This window comes from Balaenoptera acutorostrata, chromosome 8, assembly GCF_949987535.1.
Source record: "Balaenoptera acutorostrata chromosome 8, mBalAcu1.1, whole genome shotgun sequence".
Classification (NCBI taxonomy): Eukaryota; Metazoa; Chordata; class Mammalia; order Artiodactyla; family Balaenopteridae; genus Balaenoptera; species Balaenoptera acutorostrata.
The window spans coordinates 26980042-27007944 of NC_080071.1; the positions used below are offsets into that span (position 1 = coordinate 26980042).

The following is a 27903-nucleotide window of genomic DNA, read 5'->3' on the forward strand; positions in this document are numbered from 1 at the left end:
CAGGGGGTAAGTTAAAGAAATGGAACTAGTGAGTACAGACAAGTACACAAACTCTTAAAGAAGTTGGGCTAGGAAGAGAGGACAGATGGTGGTAGCTAATGGGGGAAGTAGAATGCAAGGAGAGTTTCTTTTATGATGCTGGTGGTAGTTTTAAGGTGGAGAGGGACTGAGTATCTGTTGATACTTGTAAAATCCCAATAGGAAGCAGTCAGTAGCAGGAAGAGGTTGAAACTACAGGTTAATTGAGAAAGTGAATTCTTCAAGAAGTCCAAAGAAGATACATAATTGCAGCTGCAGAAATTAGAGCAAAGCAGGGACATGTCTTTAATTTTTAACAGGAAAAAAAAAGCAAAGTATGGTGTGAATGTAAGTAGTTTGGTAGATATAAAGAAACTGAGTGAGTTCAGGTTGACTGACTTCCATTACCTCTGAGATGCAGAAGTACTGAGAGTGGAGAATAAAGAAAAATGGTTGAAGACACGTGGAAAATTTAAAACAGTTGTAGAGAAAGAAAATGGAGAATAGAGAATGCTGCTTCTCTTTGGCCAGAAAAATAAATTTTTTTTTAAAAGCATCCTTAACATCTATAGGACTAGTGGTGACCTTGTTTATTACAGCCAATATAAAGCCTTGTTAGCACCAGCCTTGCCTGCAGGGCCAAGGGAGGGAACCAAACTCTTAGGTAATTATTTGGTGAGTTTTTGGAGGGCTAGGGAGATCAGAGGCAGAGCCAGGTAGTTGACCACAAAGAGTTAGCTGAACCTTTCACTTAAGAATATAGAAATAAGAATATTAATTTTATTGTCTTAATTCTTATATTCTTTATCACTTGATGAACCTTAGATATAGTAAACAATTAAATATTGATTTGAATACAAACCATTTGAGGATACTAATTTCCTGGACCCAAGCCAATTTTTAAAACTCAGAATTGAATTGTGATTTGTTGGGACTAAATTAAATTGCTCAATAGTTATTTATGTTTTCAAGAGTCTTCACTTGTGTAATAAACATTTCTCACTTAGGTCTTCACTGGGATCTTCACAGCAGAAATGTTTCTAAAGATAATTGCCATGGATCCATATTATTACTTTCAAGAAGGCTGGAATATTTTTGATGGTTTAATTGTGAGCCTTAGTTTAATGGAACTTGGTTTGGCAAACGTGGAAGGATTGTCAGTTCTCCGATCATTTCGACTGGTAAATTAACTGAGAGTAACCATAATGTTTTTATAAATAATTTAATTAGTAGTCACTCTTTTCTAGGAAAAAATTACAAGATTTCCCATAGCTTTAATATTATTTGAATATACTTCTAACAAAGCAGATGGTAATTTCTTCTTCCTCATAGTTTTAATGCATAGATTAAGTTTATTCAAATGAACAGCCAATAGTTCTGTCCTTAGTAATTGAATGGCAAGGCTAATGGGGAGAGAGAAAATGGAGGTCATAGATAAACGCATATCAAATTAAACAACACAATATGTACCTCTCAGCTATATGGGGTTTACTTACCCATGGTAAGGCTTGGTTGGGGCTTTGGATGGGCTCATCTTTCTACCAGAGGCTAAGGGATTATGGAGTTGCCCACTTTGCCCCCGTAGAAGCCAAGACCCGGGACTGGGTAGAGTGTACAGGGAAAGAAGACAGAGCTCCTCTACATCTGCTCCTTCAGCCAGGTCAGGAAGTCACCAAATCCACTCTCTGAGAAGAGTTGCCTGTGTTATACTTTAATTTTAAAGAAAGGGTCTTTCATTTGATCTTTATATTTCAAAGTTTATGGATCTTTTACAGATGAGACAAAATATCACTTGACACATTTCCATTTGAAGTTTGGTATGTTTTATTGTGCTGTGTATTTGAGGTGGCTCTAACTTTTTGTGATTTATTTTGAAACAACAGAGGTTGTATATAGTTAGTAAAGACAGGTTCTTATAGGCAACTTATCTTAACAGTGATTAGTTTCAAGACTTTGTTGTGAAGTCTGTTTAGAAACTCCCTTACCACTTTAAAGTTTGTGTTAAGATCCTTAGAGCTGTGATTTCCTTTCCTAGTCTTCATGGATAGCTGTAGATCTAATTTGAAGCTAGTAGGATGCAAAAAAAACAAAACAAAACAAAAATTAGCAATGATTATATAACAAGTACGTGTGGGCAACTACTTTTAAGAAGCTTAGTAAATCTTTGTGATAATGTGATGCACTTTGGGGAGATAGAAGGCATAATATCATCAGTGTCTTGCTTAGTATATCAGGCCCTTTTGCATTAATTATTCTCTGGAAATAAATTAAAATTTTTGGTTCTTATATCTGCTCCTTTGGGTCACTTAGTTGCCATTAAATAATGCACTACTCTTGACCTGACATTTACTGAAGCATCGGAAATAAAATGCTGCTGCTATTTAATGGTAAATGGTACTCTAGAGGCTTCTAATACAATCAGTGTGTCAGGCACAGTAGTGGAGAGCCATTTCTACACTATAATGAGTTGATTAATTAAATCACTGAAGACATAAAGGTTGACAAAATACAGCTCTTTACTCAAGTCCAAGTATTTCTTCCTTGAATATAATAAATCTCCTTTAAAATACAGCCTAATATTACAGCAAACTAAAGATATAGCAGTCCAGAGATTTAAAGAAATTAGTTGGTTTTTCTCTTGTACCTTATATAAGTGTTAATGTTGTTTGCACTTGTGCATTTCAGCATTATATTTCAAGTACACTGAAAAACATATCCACTTTGGGCTTTTAAATAATGAGAGCCTCTACTTCTCTGAAAGAGTCTTTTCTAATTAATCACCACTAATCTTAGATATCTCAGTTCCTTACAGAAAAACAAAAAGAATAGTATAAATGCTTATGTAAGATTCAGGAATATTTAGTGAATCTTATTCTTTGAATGCTGATGAAAAACTGTATAATTATTTTATTTACAATATAAACTATTTCAAAATGAAAAATATCCCATGGTAACAAACTAATACATTTGCTAGATAAGACTTTGGCACATGAATAATCCATCACCTAAAATTGAGACACTGTAGATTTTTCCTATAAACAAATATGCAGATTCTTCAGAATGCAGAGCAGTAATGGCCTTCTTTTGTTTCCAGCTCAGAGTTTTCAAATTGGCAAAATCTTGGCCGACTCTGAACATGCTGATAAAGATCATTGGCAATTCTGTGGGAGCTCTGGGTAACCTCACCTTGGTGTTGGCCATCATCGTCTTCATTTTTGCCGTGGTCGGCATGCAGCTCTTTGGTAAGAGCTACAAAGAATGTGTCTGCAAGATTTCCAATGATTGTGAACTCCCGCGCTGGCACATGCATGACTTCTTCCACTCCTTCCTGATTGTGTTCCGAGTGCTGTGTGGAGAGTGGATAGAGACCATGTGGGACTGCATGGAGGTCGCCGGTCAAACCATGTGCCTTACTGTCTTCATGATGGTCATGGTCATTGGAAACCTGGTGGTATGTGGTAAAACATTTTTCTCATTTTCAGTAAAAGACAATGTAACCATGAAAAAGTATGTTCAACTGAGGAATGTTTTGAATGTTTTTTTAAAAAATCAATTCTCAATTTTCATGATGGCAGGAGTCAGGTATAGCTCAGACTATTGAAATCCACGTGAACTCTTTTTAAATATTTCCTTATTCATTATTTTTATTTTTATTTTTTCCAGTTTTATTGAACTATAATTGGCATGCAACATAAACTCTTAAAATGTCTTTTGAACCAAAGCTGTTCTTCATCTCTGTACCTCTTATTGTTCATGGAGAGGGCCATCTTTGGCTTTTATGTTTCAGTTCTTGTACTAAAGCATGGAAGTGCCATGAAGAACAGTCATTCATTTTATTTATAAGTACTAATAATAGTATCACTTGAAAATGTTTCAAATTTGGGTTCTCTACAAGTTGGAGTTAAAAAAAAATAGTGTTAATCTCAGTCCGTTAAAAGCACATAAGGTAATTGTTGCCTGGAAACTGCAGTATGAACAAGTAACACTGACTCAAGAATCACTTGTTTATCATATATGTGTAAAATGAACCATGTCCAACACATCTCTGCTGAGTCCTGGAGGCATGGGAAAGATGATAGGGAGATATATATGGCATTGTGATATGACATTTACCTAAACAGGAGTAAAAATAGGAGCTAGTAAGTGAAAAAACGTGAAAGTGAAGTGTTATATGTCAAGTTCACAAGATGGAAACTTTGCTTTACAGTGGCAAGGATGATCAGGCAAGGCTTTGTCAAGGAGTTCAGACCTGAAATATCTTTACTGAGATGTAAGATTTAGCTCGGTAAGAAGAGAGGTAGACTGTCCCAAGCCAGGGAGCAGTGGACCCAGTGGTTGGGGAAGAAAGGACAGTAGATTCTCTAAGAGGGATCAAGCTCTTATACTTTAAATATAAAGTTATTATACTAAGGTGCTTGATTAGGCCCCAGTCCAGTGGAATAGTCGTAACCAATATTTTAAAGTATGCAATTTATAGACTTCATTTCCTTTCACATCAAAGTAACTTCCAATTCCCCAGAGGAAAAGAAAAGGGAGGGAGGAAAAAAAGCAAAAGACTATCATTTATTTCTATTTATCCCAAGATTTCAACCTCCTCAGTATTAGCTTAGGTAATTCTGACCTCTTCTTAAAATAACAACAAACATGAACAGTGTACAATCCAGAAATATGAACAGTGGCCTAAAACAATAAACATTTATTAATTATTTCATAGTTTCTGTGGGTCTGAAATTTGGGGGCACCTTATCTGGGTGCTTCTGGCTCTGGGTCTGTCATAAGGTTGCTGTCAAGATGTTGGCAGGGAACTCAGTTATCTTGACTAAGACTGGAGGATCAACTTCTAAGAAGGCTCACTCTCATGGCTATTGGCAGGAGGTCCCAATTCCTCTTTGTTGACTGTTGGTAGAAGGCTTCAGTTTTTCTCCACATGTATCTCACCATAGGATTGTTGATTATTTCATGACATGGCAACTGGCTTCTCCCAGAGCGGGTGACACAAAACAAAGGGCAAGGAGAAAGCCCTCTTTATGTTCTAATCTTGAAGTCACATACTGTCACTTCTGCCATATTGTATTCATTAGAAGCTAGTCACTAAAAAGAACTCACACTTAAGAAAAAGGGATTAGGCTTTCACTTTTGAAGGGAAGAGTATCAAATAATTTATATACATAAATATATATATATATATATATATATATATATATATATATATATATATATATATGTATATATATATATATTTTTTGGCCATACTGCGTGGCACGCAGGATCTTAGTTCCCCAACCAGGGATCAAACCTGTGCCCCCTGCAATGGAAGTGTGGAGTCCTAACCACTGGACTGCCAGGGAATTCCCCTGTAGATTTACTTTAAAGCCACCACAATTCCGAATACAACTTGCTTGCTTTCAGAAAAGTGCAATATTTCGTAGAACAGAAAGAAATGGTCATAGGGTTAATAGAAAAGAAACAAAGAAAAGGTCATAGGTTTGATTTTAGATTTGATTTGATTTCATTTATATATTTGGCATACATTGGAGGAAAAGAATAAAAGGCAGAGAACAGAACCCTTTATGACAACAATGAGTGAGCAGATCAGACACAAGCAACAGGGAATTCATAGTGGGAGTAGTAGAAAGTAAGTTTGGGGCCAAACTGTGTAGGGTTTAATTTATGAAAAGGCTGACTTTGCATAACAAAATTGGAGTTCTTCTGTAGGCAATTCAGAGCTACAGATGGCTTTTTATCAGGAAAGTGACAATGAGCAAGTGGGATTTTGGTAGAATTCATGTAGCCAGAAAACACAGAGTGAATTTAAAGAGAATGAAACTCAACATATCACATGTCATCTATTAGTTTACTGAAATAAGACACATCTCTCTAACAGTACAGAGGATTCAAGTTGAAAAGAGAATTTCAGGAAATATCCATACCTATGGATGACATTTAATATTAATTTGGATGGCTGTAAATGCATAAAAAGATATAGCCTATAAAATAATAATTTCCACCTATTGGCATAAATTTAAATTCTGTACATTAAAAAATTTTTTTTTAATTTTTGGGTGCATTGGGTCTTTGTTGCTGTGCGCGGGCTTTCTCTAGTTGCGGCGAGCCGGGGCTACTCTTCGCTGTGGTGTGCGGGCTTCTCATTGCGGTGCTTCTCTTGTGGAGCACGGGCTCTAGGCCTGCGGGCTTCAGTAAGTGTGGCACGTGGGCTCAGTAGTTGTGGCTTGCAAGCTCTAGAACGCAGGCTTAGTAGTTGTGGCACACGGGCTTAGTTGCTCTGCGGCATGTGGGATCTTCCCAGACCAGGGATCGAACCCATGGCCCCTGCATTGGCAGGTGGATTCTCAACCACTGTGCCGCCAGGGAAGCCCTAAATTCTGTACATTTTTTAAAAAATTAAAGAATCTCCCTTTTTTTTTTGTTTTACTATAAGTTAAAACATATTCCTCCTTTTGTGATATCTTGGATATTTTTTCTGGAGTAACTAAGGTAGTAATAGTATCTGTCATGTTTACCACTATTAAGGAAATGTGTTCATATCACATTTGCTTAAATAAGACTGACTGAAACTGATGCAGTGCCTCCTACAATCCTTCCTTCTCATCCTCACCAGAAAGGGTCGTGTCCCCCAAAGACAAGCTGATATAACCTCCTGTTTAACACATGTAAACTTCTGTACGGTGCTCTACCACGAGAAGTGTGAGTAACCACTGCCTAGTCCACAGACAAGACAGAGGTTTGGCCACAGACTGCTTTTCCCCAGGCTGTTATTCTTGGTTTGCTAACACTATGGCCAGAAATCCTTTTATAGGTTCAAGGCAAGTGCTGCAGAAGGAAAATACGATTTTTTGAAGATTACCACTTCTAGAGTAGCCACCGCAGTCTCGTCTATGTCTAAGAGAAGGTGGAGCATTAGCACACAGGAGGGATGTGAAAGTTTTGGGTTCTCCTCACCAATTAAGAATCAGGATGGAGGGACTTCCCTGGCGGTCCAGTGGTTAGGACTCCACATTTCCACTGCAGGGAGCACGATCCCTGGTCGGGAACTAAGATCCTGCGTTCCCGCGGCACGGCCAAAAAAAAAAGAATCAGGATGGAGACAGTATTGATACGTGCAATACATTCCAATCCTGAACCCCAAATGGAAATTATTATTGCAAGACTGGGGGATGTGTGAGTCATTTTCACTCAATGAGCTATCAGGTCTGCCCATGACCATGTGTGAGACAGGTTTCCAGGTTTCAGTCCCTGAGTAAGCTATTAGCACTGGGAAAATTGACAGAAACTGGATTCTTACCCAACATTATAATTCTAATGAGAAAAGGGAGCAGGCCATATAGATATAACAGTAAATGACACAAATAGGTACCTGTTCCAATGCTTTGAAGAGGAACTATAAGTTGGATCTCACTCTGGGAAGGTTGATTGATATTTGTCAAGAAAAAGTTCCTAATAGAAAAGTTCATTAATAAACCTTAGGAAATCAAATCTAGAAAAAAATTATGGTACCAAAATTCAGTTTTATAATGGATAAAACCCAAATGTAGCATTTAATTTTTTTCTCTTGCATCTGTTTTTTCATCCAAAAAGTAAGTTAAGGCAAATCACAATAAAATATAACTTTATTGGTAAATTTCTGATATGAAGGAGCAGGTCTTAGTATGAATACTAGCAGACATGGTATAGCAATTGAAAGATGTCAATACAGACTCACAGAATTATGTGCAGTCCCTGTTGGGTCTCATAGGTTTTTACCTTTCTTACCACAATTGGTTAGACTAACTCATACTGGTTAGACAAAGGAACTCTGAGCCTCATTAGCTTATTGGAAAGATAGAAATATAGCAAGAATGCAGCATCCTTTTCATTGGAGTTTTACTTAAAATTTTTCCTAGGATTCCTCTTCTGTACTATTTACTTTTAGTCTTTGGATCCCTTCAGGGCCATATCCTTCTTTTTTGTTCTGTATGCTTGAATAGTCAGGGACTCATGAACATTATCAATCAAATTCTGAAAAAAATTATATTACTTGGTCTTGTGCCCATGAGAGTACTCTGTCCCTTAGTAAATTACCTCTTTTTGAGTGTACACGGTGGGGTTATGGTCACTAATCTTTTCACTCACTCATATCAGTGGGTCCTATTTTTGGAGACCCAAGTTATAGACTAATTAGTGGTCTCTAACCATTTCTTTATAGTATTTCCAACCACTGTATAAATCTAGTGGCCATTATTTTCTGAACCAAAAACTGGGAACTTTGATCTAGCAGTAGGTATATATATTTTTTTAAATCGACAAGTTATCTAAAGTGCAAAAATTGGTACAAACACATAAAAATAAAATCGTATTTAAATATATTGGAATCATCTTTGGCTTCAGGAATAAAACTATAATAAATTATCAGTGTCCTGGAAAACCCAAGTTACATGGGGAAACTACTTAACATCCCAATAAAAGGTTTTTTTCTTTTTCACTGTATAGTTATCTAGATAGCTAAAATTTTAAATTTGGAATTGAACTTAATATAGAAGTTGTATGCAACAGTGGTTTCAGTAATTTTGCAATGACTAAAAAGGAATTAGTGTTAATAGTATTATTTTGTGTTGGCCAGGTATTTATTTCATTCACCTTTTTCTTTCCTCAGGATAGTTTACCATAAACTAGAAAGAATACCTATCAGCAAAAAGTGAGGTGTAAGAACAGTTTTGGAAAATTTGTAGTTTGGAGCAATAGAAACAACAGAATGTTTTGATCACCAATTTTCCTATTGTGTTTTAGGTTCTGAACCTCTTCCTGGCCTTACTCTTGAGTTCATTCAGTTCTGACAATCTTGCCGCCACTGATGATGATAATGAAATGAATAATCTCCAGATTGCTGTGGGAAGGATGCAGAAAGGAATTGATTATGTTAAAAGAAAAATACGTGAATTTATTCAGAAAGCCTTTGTTAGAAAGCAGAAAGCTTTAGATGAAATTAAACCTCTTGAAGATCTAAATAACAAAAAAGACAGCTGTATTTCCAACCATACCACCATAGAAATAGGCAAAGACCTCAATTATCTCAAAGATGGAAATGGAACTACCAGTGGCATAGGCAGCAGTGTAGAAAAATATGTTGTGGATGAAAGTGATTACATGTCCTTTATAAACAACCCCAGCCTCACTGTGACTGTACCAATTGCTGTTGGAGAATCTGACTTTGAAAATTTAAATACTGAAGAATTCAGCAGCGAGTCAGATATGGAGGAAAGCAAAGAGGTAGGAATTTCTACGTCAGAAGTTATTTTGGTGTTATGTATGCTTTAAACTATCAGACTTTTAAAAATTATATTTTCTTTCTGTAAGAAAATAGGAAATATCTGTTGACACAATTTCTATGGCAAAATTGGTGATAGATAAATTGACAGTACCTTAATATATAACTAGACAAATGATATGTTCTCATTTTTTCAAATATTCACCATTTTGAATTATTGATAATATGAATATTCAGATTAATATGAATTTTTGAGGATTTTAAATAATTTTTGATTTGTGAACAGTGCCTCAGTTTATACACTTTCTTCCTTATAATTCTCCCACAATGGTGTTTTTTTTGTATGTACTAGAACAATACTTGGTGAGAGGGCAGTTCCAATTCTCATTTTGCTACATTCTTGGCTCTTATGGAATAATTTATAAACTGTGACCTTATTTAGTTTTCACAGGCATATTTATTAATGGAAGTATGATTGGGATATTGGCTTGATATTTACATATAGTTTCATGTTTCCTGAAGTAAATAATTTTTTAAAGGAAGTGAAGGTAGTGATGAAGAATCAGGTTGAAAATGTTTTTAACCCTACTGAACCCAGTACATGCTCTCTAAACAAACAAAAAGCCTTGATACGTTATAGAATGTAAAATTCTAAATTTACCAACTACAGTTAAGAGTCTTGGTAGTTTAAAGAATTCTTTGATTTACTAGAAGAGTATAAATACCAGGATATGTTCTTGGTTTGTTTATAGGTTAATAAGCACAGAGTTGGGAATAAAGAGAAGAAGGAATTAAAACCTTAATGTTTAACTACACAAAAATGAAGACAGAATTCCCAACAATAAAGCTTGCATAAACAAATAAAAATAACAACGAAAAACAAAGATTCATTCTTTTTTGTCATTTGAAGTGATTGGCAGGGAACAAAAAGACCTCTATTATTATTCTCATCCTAAGAAAGATGATTTGGAGGAGTTTGAGATGCTGAAGGGTACAATTTAAGTAGTGCAACAAAGTCACAAAAATTAAGGATCAGTTAATAAAATTATGAGCAAAAAATATATTTCTAAGAAAGGAACCTTAGATATTTCAATCAGTATTACTATATTTATTCTATAAGATTACTGAAGAAGACGCTATTTCCGTTTTTCTTGTTTGTAAGATAGGTAGTATTGCTAATTCAGTGATTACATAGAAGTAGATGTTAAACGTGAAATTCAGAGAAAGTTTAAATATAGGTACTAAAGTTAGCATATAGGTAACAAGGCCATAGCTACTAGTTTCACAAAATAACAGATGAGATTAAAGGGGAAAATTTTAAAACCTTATAGCCTGGGACAAATAATTGCTGTAATTAGTTGAACTCAATTGTTCACTAATAAGATCATTATTTTAAAACTGACTAATATCTTAAGATCTAGTTAATAAAATGTTGGATAAGCATATTTGATTGGGCTATGCTGAAAGGGTGGGGACTAACTTCTGGCATTGTATATTACTAGAAACTAAAGTCAGCATTTGGAAGATAGAATTCGGTCATTAAATTTTAATATATATTCCCCTCTCATTATTTTGACATTATACCTAATAGCAAATATCTCCCTTACAGTACAGAAGTCAATTTTTATTTTTATCTAGTAAAAAATATATTAACTAAGAATGAATTATGGAGAATAAAATGTTGAAGCCATCAGTCAATTTAAACTTCCAGCTGAGTATCTTTTGAGGTATGGTTAACTCATCATCCAGTCTTCTTAATTTTCAGAAATTTTAAAGCCTCAGACTTCTCCAAAGGAGCATGTATTTTGCCTCATCTCAAACCATTGTGTTTGACATTAGAGAATTATCTAGTTCAGGTGGGGCTTATAGAAGGAAAAATCCAAACTCTCCTCCCAGTTTCTCTTGTTACCATTAAACTTTTTCATCTGTTTTCTGTTTGAGTTAGGTACTCCAAAGTAATATATGTGAAGTCAATACTTTGGAATTGGAGGCAGAGAACTGATCTGCCAGTTGAAAGTAGACAGAATTATTTTATTGCTTTAACTGTAGAGTCCTTTCAATACTTTCCCATCATAGTGATTGTTACTTGTGTGCTAAAATTTATTATTTGGTGAAATTTTTAATTATGGCTTTATATCAAACTTCCTAAATATAAGCTCATAAACAAATAAAGGACTAGAGCAATAGTCTAGGAAGGGACTATGCACGTTTTAACTTTTTGGTATTTTACCTTGTAACTCTACACTAGAAAACAAAAGAGAACTGACATAATTATTCAAGAATTGCAAATATTCCCACCTCAGATATCTTTTTAGTGTTCTGCCTTCAAGTTTTGTCTGGTCATTTCCTTAACTGGTGGGTTTGGATTGTGCTATTAAATATCACATGTGGAGTATTAATAAATGGAATAAGGCTAATTGACATTCTTTTCTAAATGATTTGAAAAATTAAAGGAAAAAATGGAGCACCTTTTAATTTTTGGAATGCCTAATGAATTCCTTTTTATAGGGCAGACTAACCAAGTGGACCCAGAGGTTGTTTAGGTGTTTGAACTAAATCCTCTTCTATTTCATCTTTGCCAAATTTGTGTGATTCTTTGACAGCTTTCTGTAGATTCTCTAGAGTATATTATTTTAAATTCATATCTTAATTATATGTTTTAACTCGTTATTTTGACTATATATAATGTAATTCCTTTCATACTTTGTGATTTTGGATGATTGATTTTTCTTATAGAGTTTTAATAATGTTGAAGCCGCAATGATTATTTTTCAAAGTGAAATTTACTAGTGCAATATGGTGACCTTCACTGCTTACCGTTCTTACTTCTCACAGGGGTAAAATCAAGCTGGAGCCATCAAGAATGCAGCTCTGGTGTTTTTTAACCAGCCAGAGGCTCGTGCCACCACTTTTACCCAGGTTACCTAAGCAAGTTGTACATATATAAATATAATTAGTTTCTAAATGAATTTTGACCGGCCTGCATGTTACTCAGCTACATTCCTTGCCCGTCCATTGGCAGTAAAATAAAAACATGCACAGCCGCTTTTATGCCGAGTCATAAAGCATGGTCAGGCAAGTCTGGCAACCCTAACTTTTTTTAAAAAATGAGTTAGCTGCTAATTTTCTTACATAGATTTTTATAGAAATTACATTCAGTGAAAAGTAAAAGTGCATGCCTTTATGGATTATTTAATTACCATTTAACATTACAGAGTTTTGAACGTGCTAAGGGTCTAAAAGGAGAAATATAAGATACTCTTTGAAAAACTCTTGCAGAAAGCTTTCTCTCCCCTGCCCTTTTCTTAAATAAATAAAGCCCCAATGAGTGTACTTTGTTGGTATTTTTTCGTTCAGTGTCATATTAAATTTTTCTGAAGGGTAATCTGCAAATTAAAGCAATCCCTTATTCATGTGCAAACTTCCTAAAGGATGTTTTAATGTGATTAGAATGTAAATGAATTGGAATGTTATGTTTTGGCTGCTACCAGCATGGGTACAATTTTTATCTGCTTCATTTCAGAGAAAATGTCATCTCTCTATTTAGCACTTTACCAAAAGTACTTCGTATTTAGAATACAGTTCCCTTGGAGAATCTGTTGATATTTACCCCTAAAACTCTTGAGAATGAAAGAAAAGGAAATACATTTTCTACACCAAAAGAAAGGAAGGAAGGAAGGAAGGAAGGAAGGAACGAAGGAAAGAAGGAAAGCAGTGTTATAGGTGGTATATTCATTCTGAAAAGAGATCTGGAATCCACTTTCTTCATCGTGTTGCTCCTCTGTACTTGGTGTTTTTGTCTCTCCTTTATTTCATCCAGACCTGCTGGGAAACTTTCTCTTGAAGAATATTATTTAAATATATCATGCACTGCAAATTCATATAGGAAGAGAATCAGTGTGAGCTTTTGCTCCTTTTGTGTTTATTAAATGAAGGGACCTCCTAGTCATGCAACTAAGGCAGTGAATGTAACACCTTTCTATGGGCTCCATTCGGAGGACCTTTCATTTCCTGATGTTGAAATCACAGTTTTGTGCTAAAATATGTTAACCAAATTGCTCGACCCAATTTAATTATTTTCAAGCAATGTTAATTAAATGCTTTGTCACTTAGATGCAGTTTCCTCTCCTTCTACCATTAAAATTGTAAAACAACCCTAACATAAGCATATTTGCCTCTTTGGAAGGAGCGATAATCATGCCATTTTGGGAACATTCTTTTGTATCTTGGAACAAAATATTCAGTCACTGGCACTCTACATTCATGAAAGATAATGCCTTATATATTGGAGGAATGAAACCAATGTCATTGGTCATATAAAGTGAGTCCCAAGGTAAAAAATGCTCACAACTAAACACAGATACATACTAAAAACATATACACAGGGACTAGAGAGAATTATTTTTTCCTATTATATATTACTTCTTCAGAAAAGTGTGAGATTTGACTCCTTAGGATAATGGCTTGTTTTTCCCAGTTTCTTAGAAAGAGGTAAGTTAGTTTTCTTATTCTCTGAGTATCATTTTCCAAGTTCCTGTGTAGAGAGGTATATGAGGGAAAGTGACAATCAGGAATATCATCTACCAGTATTTAAGAGATTTAGCTGGAGTAAGTGTGGTGGAACACAAACTAAGTAGAACTGATGCAAATGACTTCATTTATTCTCACCCTCACATTATTACACTTTCCAATTTCCTTGAATATGTCTCTGGCCAGAAAACATTGTCTGCTCCCTAAAAGAGTAGTATACTGAATTCTAACACAAGGGTTAGGAAGGGAGAGAAGGATGTGTAGAGATGGTTTGGGTAAGCAGTGGTAGAGTGGTTTCAATAGAAACCCATCTATAATTTTATACTGGAGAATGTGTAGTCTTCAAGGGAAAGTTTTCCAGTGGGATAGTGATTAAAGGATAAAAAAAGCTCTAAATATCCTTAATGTAAGAGCAAAATTGGCCAAACATGTGTCTTTGGGGCACTGGTAATATGCTGAGGGGTAGGTCAGCACGACATAAGGGTTACTTTTGCCATCCCAAGAAATATTTAAGACCCTGCTATTTATGGATTATAGAATTTTATAATGTATCTATTATAAAGACAAAAATGATTATCTGATAATGTAGTACGATGATAATGATAGTTTTGATTTTGCTTTCTTCCTTATTAAGAAGAGCAGTTCCTTTCTAGTATTAATGTATCACTTTGGCCTTAGGCCTATCCCAAAGTAAGCATAACCATCACTTTCATTGTTTTGATGTTAAGATTTTTCATGTAAAATGACCTAGAGTTCTTTAAGTACAGATTAGGATCCATGTGGAACAAAACATTGCCATTTGTGGTGACCAAAATAGTTAGATATGGAATATTTGATTTAATCTATATTTGAATTATCTCTTTTTAAAAATAATTCCAATTTCTTTTATTGACTAAGTTTAGAATATGCATTTTCCCCAAAATATATACAATATTTACTAATTACATTTTCTCAAAAATATATCTTAACTTCATAATGAGAAAAAAAAAGTGTGCCTTTGAAAAATTTAACAAGAAGTGATGTTTTCCCTCCCTTTTTCTGTTGTGATTAATTATTTTCAAAAATACTTTTACTTTCTGAAAGAAGGACTATGAGTTTGGCATGTAAATGTTTAACAATAGTTTGGAAAGTAAAAGTTAGAAGTATAATGTTTAAAAATGCGAAGTGAAATACTGTGTGTCTTGAAATTTATTTATTACATCATTAAGCAAAATATGATTCTGCCCTGTTTAACTCCTATGATTATAATTCCCCAGAACTTAGAGGAATCCAGCAGATTTTCAATAGTAAGAGCCCTGTAACATGAAGTTTTCACTAAAAAAAAATTTCAGCTAATATTTTCATCTGGAAATAAATGATTGTCAATGCCAGGCATAGCAAATAACAGTTTGTTATTCCTGTTTGATCTCTTGACTATCCCGACATTGAGGGAACATCCATATTTTCTTAAAGGTTGAGTAAGGAAGGGCTGTTCTAACAACATCATTCAGTCCACTTGTCTTCCAGCAAATAAGCACAAATAATAAAAAAGGAACCTAAACATCTAAATTTTACCAAAGGGAAGAATGGAACTTGAAAATAAAAAAACTGGTTCTGTTTCTAAGTAGTTAATATATTGGCCTCTTACTCATGTGCCATTTTACAGTGAATGGTGCCTAGATTGGAGAATTTACAAATAATCTTTATTTGAAAATTCTTCTTTTAAGATATGAGTACTAATAATTCTATAAAATGATGTGTATTTGATAATTCTGATTGGTGAATTTGCTCTGTAGTTGGAATTAATCATTAATTATGACCTTATCTGAAGCTGAAGAGTTTTATATTCTTAATTTGATTCCTTTGGTTTTTATTGGCTCTTTATACATTTTAACTGTTTTCATCAACATATTTTATGATATTATGATATTTGCCTCTTATGTGATTTTAAGAAAGTCATTGAATTGATGTTATCAAGAAAGATTTTATAAATCAGAATTTCTTGCCTATATCTCAGGCTTATTGTTTAAAGTAAACTTTTGTTTATAAAATATCCCAACATATATTTAGCTTCACTCTACATTAATACATATAAAGATATGAATATAAGAAACTAATACTAAGTTCATGGTCATGAAACATGGGAATCAACAGTATCCCAACACTATCTTGAACCTACGATGTTTAATTACATATCACATCTACTAAATGTTTTAAATTGATAAAGATTGGCTTAACTTATGGATCATCAAAGGAATTCTCTAGGGAATCCTAGCAAAGTGGGGGACAGAAGACCTAGAGTCCAGCTACTGACTCAGTATGACTTTTGACAAGATGATTAAAGCCACATTTCTTTCTCTAACTAGACACTGGATTGGTTGGTGTTGAGGATTAATGTGTACCCTAGATTTTTTATTTGTAAACCAAATAAAGTTATTCAAGTAATAAATGTGACAGGTAGATCCTTTGCTGTTCCACATCAGGGAGAAGATGGAGAAGGATGAGATATTGCCTTTCCTTAGAGAGGTTCCATTCTTTGCTGGGATTGTAGATCCATGTGCATAGAGTAGAAACAGGAAAAACATTGTCAAAATGAGTCAGTCTTAGTTTTCCTGACTCCAGAGTTAAAGTACAGTTTATTTCATAGTTTCATCATAGGTCTGGTTAATTGGAAGCCTGATGTTGAGACAGCACTTCAAATTCTAAGGGTTGTTGGTCATTACCTACACAATTTAGAATCTTGAAGGATTTGTGTTTCTCTGTACTTACATGAGAATATTATATGTATTCCCTTGAATGTAAAAGTAAGTATTAGATAGGGGGTGTTAGAAGTAGTTAGTGGTAAAATAAAATAGTGCATGCATTGGTCATTCATTCATTTACCCAATGAACATCTATTAAACACAAACATTGTGATGGGTCCTAGGGATGCAGAGATGGCAAAAGCATGATCTTTGCTTCGAAAGATTGTCTGGTGAGATACATCTTCTAGAAAAGCAGAATACTTTTATGTTGTACTTTTGAAAAAGTAATGATTTGACCTTTAAATATATAAATGTTTGGCTTCAATTAAAAAGATATCTATTAATTCTATGTCAGTACTAAGGCACTGCACTAAATGAAAGGCATTGTAGTTGATGTTACAGAGATCCTTTGGAAAGTTTTGAACCAAGATTCCCTGGAATATGGTTGTCTGGTGACTTCTCCCAATCACTGTCAAGGACTAGCCTTCATTCTGTTATGAAGAAGTTCATTCATTCATTCATTTTTTAAAAAAAATTTGTTGAGTACCTGACGTGTAATATAGCCAGCACTGATGCAGGCTCTGATGCAAGCATTTGCCAATGTGAAGCGCCCTGAATATGGATTCTTATTTACCCCCAGGTCATCCCCCAATCTGTAATTGCAGTGTTATCCTTTTTCCTAAAAGGAATGTTTTCCATTTGTTATTGTGGGCTGTTTGTAGTTAGATTATATATGACCAAGCTTCACTTATTCTGATTACCTATGTCATGTTTCAATATCCAGTAAATGGTAAGATCAGTATTTTCAGGTCCCTAATATGTAACAGCTTTATGTGAATCAGATGGATGGGATTGATAGGATAATTTAGCCATTTCTTAGTCAATTACATGTTTATAAACACAGCTACACTTATCAAAGAGTCTAATCAAAAGATGAAGGACAGGAAATTAGAAAAAGTCATATAATATTTCATTTTAAAACAAAATATATTCAAATTTTAACAGTAAAAATATTATAATTGAGTATCTGTCTAGTATTGTGATATACTTGGTGAGTAGAAAAAGAAATCAACAAACTTCAGGCACCTTATAATATATAATCCTTGATTTAAGTAGTTTGGTTAGATTTAAAAATAATCCTGAACAAGTTCTAATTGAGGAGACATATATAATATTTATGCTTCTATCATTGGTATTGTTAAATTACACACACAAAAACATTTTCAATCTTATCTATAGCTTATGTAAATATTTTTACTTTATCAGCACCACTATGCCAAGGAAATATTTTATATAAAGAAAATTATTTTCAGGAAATAAAGGAACCAGCTTCCTCCGGAAATCCATAGAATCCTTAGCCCAAATATAATGTTTCCAGTACTGACTACACCATCTATTTTAGAGTGGGTTCAACATATTTCAATGTGCATTTTATCATATGCTTACCTCATCCCCTTTATAAAGTAGCTCCTATCAGCTCAGCCATTTCCTAATGTTATGCACTAATGGTAATAACATTGTAACAGGTTCGAGAATGCTGTGGCCCAAACTACTCTGATTCCATGTGGCACTCATACCTGGCCCTGTGTCATTCCTGCAGCATTTTAAGACCAGGTTAAAGACTGGATGCCTTCATTGATACTGATCCCATGAACGACCTGACCTGGCTAAAGTTTGTTGTATTTCAAGATTTAAAACAACTTCTTTCTATTATATTTTTCTTTTGGTGGTATTTGATTTAGCCTAAAGGAAAACAAAACAACAACCAAAGATTCATTTCTGCCTTTATTAACTGGAGAGGTAGGAGTGCCAGAGTAACAAGTAGTTTCCAAATGCACAATGAAACACAGGAGTGCATTGGCCAAAGAGAATGCAAAATATCAGCTCTTGCTGTAAAGCTAACAATGTGCTGCTCTTTTCAGAATTAGAAAACTATAGAATATATTTAATAGCAACAAGTGGTATATGTTTTCATGTCAATGAAAAGTGGGTAAATTTAGATTGTTGCTGTTTATGTGCATTTGATCAACTCTTTTCTGCATTTGACATGAAAATACACTCATAAAGCTTTTGTTGGTTGGGTCACAATTTTAGAATAAAACAAACTAGACCATTTGCAAACTAATTTACAAAAGCAAGATCACAGACCACATTACTACTCTGGCAGCTTACGTAAGCTCTCTGCATGATTTTATTTCAGAATCTCTCTCTATACAGGAGCTTAATCAAGAATTATTTAAGTTGTTAGCACCATATTTTTAAAGGAAAAAATTTTGTGGTGCTGTATCTAATCTTGTGACTCCCACCTCTACTAAAGCGGACTGGCATTATGTTTAAGATATTCTTAAATTACAGATCAAGGAAATGAATACAGAAGACTTAAGGGCACGCCTTTGAAATTTTTATATTGTAGATTAAAGAAAATATTTTAAAAGCTTTTCTGTGGAATTGATTTTCAGAAGCTAAATGCAACTAGTTCATCTGAAGGCAGCACTGTTGACATAGGAGCTCCCGCTGAGGGAGAACAACCTGAGGTTGAACCTGAAGAATCTCTGGAACCTGAAGCCTGTTTTACGGAAGGTGAGGAAACAATGTGTGTACGCTCATTAGACTTCTCTGATCTAGCCATCTATTCTCTCTCTCCTGGGCTCGCTCTAATCGTCCATATCTATCCAACAACTGTTCCTTTACTTGTCTGTTCATTGCTTTTTCTATATCAAAACAAAGATGATTTTTGAAAAGGTAAGATTTATGTAATCAGATATTCTACTTTTGTGAATCCTGTTCAACTTTAAGAAATGCTGTTAACCATCTGGGTTTTTTGGTGGCCTGCTAGAATCTTTGATAGGAGAGAAAGCCAAATCATACATCTCTCTCTTTAGCTTTTTAAAAAAAAGAAAAACATTTTAAATCAAAGAAGTAATTTATTGTTTACTGTTTTGTTAGGTCATAATGGGTATGAATTGATTAATGTACATTTCAAACTGTCCATGAATAACAATTACCTGTATCTGTCAAGGTCAAATATTTTTTATTGGCTCTGAATGATACTAGATTGTAGATAATGAAATGCCAAAATATACTGAGTTACATAATACAGGGATCCATGCCATTAGAGTAATACTAAGAGGATTTTGTGAAGAAAACTAAAATTATGTTATTTGAGGTATGCATCAGTTATCTCTTGAACAATAATGTTGTGTATCAAACCACCCAAAACTTCTTATCATATAACAAAAAAATGTATATTTTTGCTCACAAGCCCATGGCTGGCTAGGTGGTTTTGCTGATCTTGGTTAGGATTAGTCATACGGCTGAGGTCTTAGATGAGACTGCTGCCTGACTCAGCTCCATCCACACACTGGCCCAGGCTTGTTCTCATAGCGAAAGCAAAGGAGCAGGAGAGGAAGCCTAAATGCCAAGCACTTAATCCTCCACTTACATCAGGTTTGCTTCTGTCCTGTTCACCAAAGCAGAGTCGCCAATCCAGATTCAATGTGGGAATGCGCTACATACAAAGAGACATAAAAACTTAGTGCAATATTACGGAGTATGAAATTCCTTATTACTATTGTAGGTACAGAACTTTTTCTCTAAAGCCCTAGGAATCACTTCATTTTTAACTCATTTTTTTAGTTAACAGCTATTTAACAATTCATACTATGTCTTAGACCCAAATTCAATAGTAATTGCTTAAACAAAAGTTTATTTTAATAATGACTGTAGTAATGCTATTTAATTACAACTAATTCTAAAAGTGTTTCATTCATTTTCATTTCATTTAAGAACGTTAAAGCTGTTTTAATTTAGACTTAAGCTAACTTTAAAAATATGTGATTATACAAATGTTAGAAATCAAAATTGATATCAATAGATTCAAGGCTTTTGCAGATGATTATGTTACATACATCTATTGCTTTTGGACTTAAATGCATTGGAGAAAACAAATATTTATATATTAATTGCCAATTTTTAAATTATTTCAAGGAAGAGCTATTTGTTCAGCATAAGTTATGAGGGAAGCCACTTTTCTTCACTATTTCCTCCAAAATTCTGCACATGTTTCAGTGACGTTGATTATGAAAAAAATTATGACTTTACGAAACATTTAAGTGGTATATCACAAAAATAATTTCTGTAGTATTAGTTATTACTCCTTCCCAGACAATTAGCTTATTTTCAGGGTCACAATATATGCATAATAATATTTATGGTAATATCAACATTTGTCTTTTGTGAAGTTAAAAAAAAGCATTTAAGTATGAAATGTCACCAACATAACATTATAGAAAACAGAAATAATACATAGACACCCACCAACCAACTTTAACAATTTGAATATTTTTGTCATGTTTGCTTCAGACTCTTCATTTTAGAATAAAACAGATACAGATTTGGCCCCTTTTGTACCCTTTCAGTATCCCATTCCCTTGCTTTCCTCTCAGAAGTGAATCACTATCCCAAATTTGGCATTTATCCTTCCCACTAATGTTGGTCTTTTTATGTTAAACAGTGTTTTTTCATCCCATATCCTCTTTAGGGGAAAAAAAACCCCTTAAATCCAGTTCCATTTAATTCATTACAACAAATATTTTCAGGGCATGTAATTCTTCTTAATCCTTTGGGAGTCAAGAAATGTGAAAAAGATCTTGCCTCAAAGAAACAAGAAATACAATGCTATTTCTTTCTTTCTTGAGAAACAAATAACATTTAAGAGGACTTCATTAAATATTCATGAAACAAAGGATATGATCTGGCTGACATTATAAAGTAGCATCTGTTAAATATTTATGCATTAAAATATTAAGCTCCTTCAAAATGAGGTTTCCATTTTTCTATTCACTGAACAAGAGCTCTCTGTCATGGTTAAAACTCTATGTCATGACTCCTGTCTCACACCCCAGCGCCCCCATATACTGTGTGCTGCCAGGTCCTGTCAACTCAGCAGTATCTTTTGATTCCTGACCACTATCACTAGCATTATCCTTGCTTTCACTTTCTTTAATGTTAAGTTGATTGAACTCATAGACTCTGGACTCCTTTTCCATCTTCTCTCTTCTAGTCATCCAATGCCTTGTGCAGGTAAAGATCATTCTAAATCAGTATTCTTATCAGGTAAATCTCCATAACTCCCAAATAAATCCTTCAATGTTTTCCCCATTAGATAGCACATAAAATCTAAGTTCTCTAACTGAATCATTCAGGTCCTTTTGAGATTGGCTTTAGAGGGCCTTTTCTAGTCTTGACTCCCAATTCTCAGCTTCATACAATTTCTAGACTTTTCCATCACCAAGGTTTATTAATATCACTTTTTCTGCATTCCTTTACCACTCCATATACTAGACCTGATTCTTACACATCCTTCAAAGTCTAGCCCCAAATCCACTTTTTCTGTAAAGCTCAGTATTAGAAAAAAATTTTTTAACACCTTTATTGGAGTATAACTGTTTTACAATGGTGTGTTAACTTCTGCTGTATAACAAAGTGAATCAGCTATACGTATACATATATCCCCATATCTCCTCCCTCTTGCATCTCCCACTCTCCCTATCCCACCCCTCTAGGTGGTCACAAAACACTGAGCTGATCTCCCTGCGCTATGCATCTGCTCTCCACTAACTGTCTGTTTTACATTTGGTAGTGTATATATGTGCATGCCACTCTCTTACTTCATCCCAGCTTACCCTTTCCCCTCCCCGTGTCCTCAAGTCTGTTCTCTACATATGCGTCTTTATTCCTGTCCTGCCTCTAAGTTCTTCAGTACCTTTTTTTTTTTTTTTAGATTCTATATATATGTGTTACAGTACAGTATTTGTTTTTCTCTTTCTGAGTTACTTCACTGCGTATGACAGATTCTAGGTCCATCCACCTCACTACAAATAACTCCATTTCATTTCTTTTTATGGCTGAGTAATATTCCATTGTATATATGTGCCACATCTTCTTTACCCATTCATCTGTCGATGGACACTTAGGTTGCTTCCATATCCTGGCTATTGTAAATAGAGCTGCAATGAAGATTGTGGTACATGACTCTTTTTGAATTACGGTTTTCTCAGGGTATATGCCCAGTAGTGGGATTGCTGGGTCATATGGTAGTTCTATTTTTAGTTCTTTAAGGACCCTCCATACTGTTCTCCATAGTGGCTGTATCAATTTACATTCCTACCAAAAGTGCAGGAGGGTTCCCTTTTCTCCACACCCTCTCCAGAATTTATTGTTTGTAGATTTTTTGATGATGGTCATTCTGACCAGTGTGAGGTGATACCTTATTGAAGTTTTGATTTGCATTTCTCTAATGATTAGTGATGTTGAGCATCCTTTCATGTGTCTGTTGACAATCTGTAAATCTTCTTTGGAGAAATGTCTATTTAGGTCTTCTGCCCATTTTTGGATTGGATTATTTGTTTTTTTGATATTGAGCTGCATGAGGTGCTTGTAAATTTTGGAGATTAATCCTTTGTCAGTTGCGTCATTTGCAAATATTTTCTCCCGTTCTGAGGGTTGTCTTTTTGTCTTGTTTATGGTTTCCTTTGCTGTGCAAAAGCTTTTAAGTTTCATTAAGGCCCAGTTGTTTATTTTTGTTTTTATTTCCATTTCTCTAGGAGGTAGGTCAAAAAGGATCTTGCTGTGATTTATGTCATAGAGTGTTCTGCCTATGTTTTCCTCTAAGAGTTTTACAGTGTCTGGCCTTATATTTAGGCCTTTAATCTATTTTGAGTTTATTTTTGCACATGGTGTTAGGGAGTGTTCTAATTTCATTCTTTGACATGTAGCTGTCCACTTTTCCCAGCACCACTTATTGAAGAGGCTGTCTTTTCTCCATTGTATATTCTTGCCTCCTTTATCAAAGGTAAGGTGGCCATATGTGCATGGGTTAATTTCTGGGCTTTCTATCCTGTTCCATTTATCTATATTTCTGTTTTTGTGCCAGTACCATACTGTCTTGATTATTGTAGCTTTGTAGTATAGTTTGAAGTCGGGGAGCCTGATTCCTCCAGCTCTGTTTTTCTTTCATAAGATTGCTTTTGCTATTTGGTGTCTTTTGTTTTTCCATACAAATTGTGAAACTTTTTTTTCTAGTTCTGTGAAAAATGCCAGTGGTAGTTTGATAGGGATTGCATTGAATCTGTAGATTGCTTTGGGTAGTAGAGTCATTTTCACAATGTTGATTCTTCCAATCCAAGAACATGGTATATCTCTCCATCTGTTTGTATCATCTTTAATTTCTTTCATCAGTGTCTTATAGTTTCCTGCATACAGGTCTTTTGTCTCCTTAGGTAGGTTTATTCCTAGGTATTTTATTCTTTTTCTTGCATGGTAAATGGGAGTGTTTCCATAATTTCTCTTTCAGATTTTTCTTCATTAGTGTATAGGAATGCAAGAGATTTCTGTGCATTAATTTTGTATCCTGCTACTCTACCACATTCATTGATTAGCTCTAGTAGTTTTCTGGTAGCATCTTTAGGATTCTCTATGTATAGTATCATGTCATCTGCAAACAGTGACAGCTTTACTTCTTCTTTTCCGATTTGGATTCCTTTTATTTATTTTTCTTCTCTGATTGCTGTGGCTAAAACTTCCAAAACTATGTTGAATAACAGTGGTGAGAGTGGGCAACCTTGTCTTGCTCCTGTTCTTAGTGGAAATGCTTTCAGTTTTTCACCATTGAGAACGATGTTGGCTGTGGGTTTGTCATATATGGCCTTTATTATGTTGTGGTGAGTTCCCTCTATGCCTACTTTCTGGAGGGTTTTTATCATAAATGGGTGTTGAATTTTGTCAAAAGCTTTTTCTGCATCTATTGAGATGATCATATGGTTTTTCTCCTTCAATTCGTTAATATGGTTTATCACATTGATTGATTTGTGTATTTTGAAGAATCCTTGCATTCCTGGGATAAACCCCACTTGATCATGGTGTATGATCCTTTTAATGTGCTGTTGGAGTCTGTTGGCTAGTATTTTGTTGAGGATTTTTGCATCTGTATTCACCAGTGATATTGGCCTGTAGTTTTCTTTTTCTGTGACATCTTTGTCTGGTTTCGGTATCAGGGTGATGGTGGCCTTGTAGAATGTGTTTGGGAGTGTTCCTCCCTCTGCTATATTTTGGAAGAGTTTGAAAAGGATAGGTGTTAGCTCTTCTCTTAATGTTTGATAGAATTTGCCTGTGAATCCATCTGGTCCTGGGTTTTTGTTTGCTGGAAGTTTTTTAATCACAGTTTCAATTTCAGTGCTTGTGATTGGTCGTTTATATTTTCTGCTTCTTCCTGGTTCAGTCTCGGAATGTTGTGCTTTTCTAAGAATTTGTCCATTTCTTCCAGGTTGTTCATTTTATTGACATATAGTTGCTTGTAGTAATCTCTCATGATCCTTTGTATTTCTGCAGTGTCAGTTGTTACTTCTTCTTTTTCATTTCTAATTCTATTGAGTCTTCTCCCTTTTATTCTTGATGTTTCTGGCTAATGGTTTATCGATTTTGTTTATCTTCTCAAAGAACCATCCTTGAGTTTTATTGATCTTTGCTATCGTTTCCTTCATTTCTTTTTCATTTATTTCTGATCTGATCTTTATGATTTCTTTCCTTCGCTACCTTTGGGGTTTTTTTTTTTCTTCTTTCTCTAATTGCTTTAGGTGTAAGGTTAGGTTGTTTATTTGAGAGTTTTCTTGTTTCTTGAGGTAAGATCGAATTGCTATAAACTTTCCTCTTAGAACTTCTTTTGCTGCATCCCATAGGTTTTGGGTAATCGTGTTTTCACTGTGATTTGTTTCTAGGTATTTTTTAATTTCCTCCTTGATTTCTTCAGTGATCTCTTGGTTATTTAGTAGCATATTGTTTAGCCTCCATGTGTTTGTATTTTTTACAGATTTTTTCCGGTGACTGATATCTAGTCTCAAAGTGTTGTGGTCGGAAAAGGTACTTGATAAGATTTCAATTTTCTTAAATTTACCAAGGCTTGATTTGTGACCCAAGATATGATCTATCCTGGAGAATGTTCCATGAGCACTTGAGAAGAAAGTGTATTCTGTTGATTTTTGATGGAATGTCCTACAAATATCAATTAAGTCCATCTAGTTTAATATATCATTTAAAGCTTGTGTTTCCGTATTTATTTTCATTTTTCATGATCTGTCCATTGGTGAAAGAGGGGTGTTAAAGTTCCTTACTATTATTGTGTTACTGTCGATCTCCCCTTTTATGGCTGTTAGCATTTGCCTTATGTATTGAGGTTGTCCTATGTTGGGTGCATAAATATTTACAATTTTTGTATCTTCTTCTTGGATTGATCCCTTGATCATTATGTAGTGTCCTTTTTTTGTCTCTTGTAATTGTCTTTATTTTAAAGTCTATTTTGTCTTATATGAGAATTGCTACTCCAGCTTTCTTTTGATTTCCATTTGCATCAAATATCTTTTTCCATGCCCTCACTTTCAGTCTGTATGTGTCCCTAGGTCTGAAGTGGGTCTCTTGTAGACAGCAGATATACAGGTTTTGTTTTTGTATCCATTCAGCCAGTCTTTGTCTTTTGGTTGGAGCATTTAATCCATTTACATTTAAGGTAGTTATCGATATGTATGTTCCTATTACCATTTTCTTAATTGTTTTGGGTTTGTTATTGTAGGTCTGTTCCTTCTCTTGTGTTTCCTGCCTAGAGAAGTTTCTTTAGCATTTGTTGTAAAGCTGGTTTGGTGGTGCTGAATTCTGTTAGCTTTTGCTTGTCTCTAATGGTTTTAATTTCTCCATCGAATCTGAATGAGATCCTTGCTGGGTAGAGTAATCTTGGTTGTAGGTTTTTCCCTTTCATCACTTTCAATATTTCCTGCCACTCCCTTCTGGCTTGCAGAGTTTCTGCTGAAAGATCAGCTGTTAACCTTATGGGGATTCCCTTGTAAAAAATATGGAATGCTTCATGAATTTGCCTGTCATCCTTGTGCAGGGGCCATGCTAATCTTCTCTGTATCATTCCAGTGTTTTATATGTGCTGCCAAAGTGAGCGCAGTATTAGAAATTAATCTGCTGGTAAACTCTCACAATACCTCTTTTGCTTTCTACAACTGTAATATCTGTGGGCAAATCTCCCCTACTCAAAATACACACTCTTTTTAGAGCAAGGCTGTGTTTTACACATTCTAGTTTTATAATTTGTCCCATATAATTCCTTGAATAAACAGTTATTCAATAAATATTTGTTGACAAGCCTTTGATATAGTAGACTGCAAAGGTGTCTATTACATTATTGCTGATAATAGCTAGAGTTAAAGAAACATAAATATTCAATAATAGGTGGTGTGATGAATTGGGAGACTGGGATTGACATATATACACTAATATGTACAAAATGGATAACTAATAAGAACCTGCTGTATAAAAAAATAAATTAAATACAAAAAAGATATTCAATAATAGTGGAATCTTTATATAAATTTTGGTTATGTCTGGTAATCTTATTTAGAGAAGCATGTGAAACCTTTCAAAATTCTATTTACTTGTAACAAAAAGGGAAATGTTTATATTATACCATTAAGTTAACTAATTAGAAATCAAATATATATAAAGTCTGTATATGAGTGGAATCATACTCATAGGGTAAGGATAGGATGGAAATATCAACTTTTGGTGATTTTACTTCTTTCTGTTGTTCTATAATATGTTTTTATAATGCAATATAATTCATTATAATAGTCCCATAAACACTAAAAAATAGTTGTTGAATGAACGAGTAAAAAAAGGATAGATGATTTCTATTTCTACAAGTGAAAGCCATATTAAAAAATAAAGTTATTTACAATATATCAGGTAATAATGTAGATGAATCTCACACCAACACAAATATACATAATCAAAGAGTAATTTTTTTCTTCATTTACTTTGACATATTTTAGACTGTGTGCGGAAGTTTAAGTGTTGTCAGATAAGCATAGAAGAAGGCAAAGGGAAACTCTGGTGGAACTTGAGAAAAACTTGCTATAAGATAGTGGAGCATAACTGGTTCGAAACCTTCATTGTCTTCATGATTCTACTCAGCAGTGGGGCACTGGTAGGTGAAATATGATTTGCTCTTTTACTTTTACCTGAAATCCTTCACCTTTCCCCTTAATGAACCTCCTCTTACATGTTTTTACAAAAAGGTGTTTGTGAATATGAGAGACATTGTATGATATTTTTAGCACACTACTTAAATAGCAATTTTCATTGTTCTGGAATAGGCCTCAGATTGAATCAAATTTAGATCAGTATGATTTTTTGTGAATATTTAAGGAAGGATCTTTCTTTTACTCATCAGAACTAGTTCCTGTTAAGAATGAGTATGTAGACATGATATGGGATTATCAGCTAAATATCAAACTGTTTAACATAAGCTCCATTGCT

General features: G+C 34.4%; 1 protein-coding gene and 1 non-coding gene across 8 annotated transcripts in view; one reads left to right on the forward strand and one right to left on the reverse strand.

The window, feature by feature from the left end:
- The window catches only part of LOC103019313 (sodium channel protein type 2 subunit alpha), a 150178-nt gene that overhangs the window by 100184 nt on the left and 22091 nt on the right, over positions 1-27903 (forward strand). For all 7 annotated transcript variants that reach the window (XM_057550729.1, XM_057550732.1, XM_057550728.1 and 4 more), the window contains 5 exons: positions 1026-1199; positions 3113-3469; positions 8803-9282; positions 18993-19113; positions 27417-27571. In XM_057550729.1, coding sequence (XP_057406712.1) covers positions 1026-1199; positions 3113-3469; positions 8803-9282; positions 18993-19113; positions 27417-27571 — 1287 coding nt within the window. The remainder of the gene's footprint in view (positions 1-1025; positions 1200-3112; positions 3470-8802; positions 9283-18992; positions 19114-27416; positions 27572-27903) is intronic.
- Positions 26426-26531, reverse strand: LOC114238063 (U6 spliceosomal RNA). Its single transcript, XR_003623491.1, has one exon. It is a non-coding gene; the product is annotated as a U6 spliceosomal RNA (small nuclear RNA).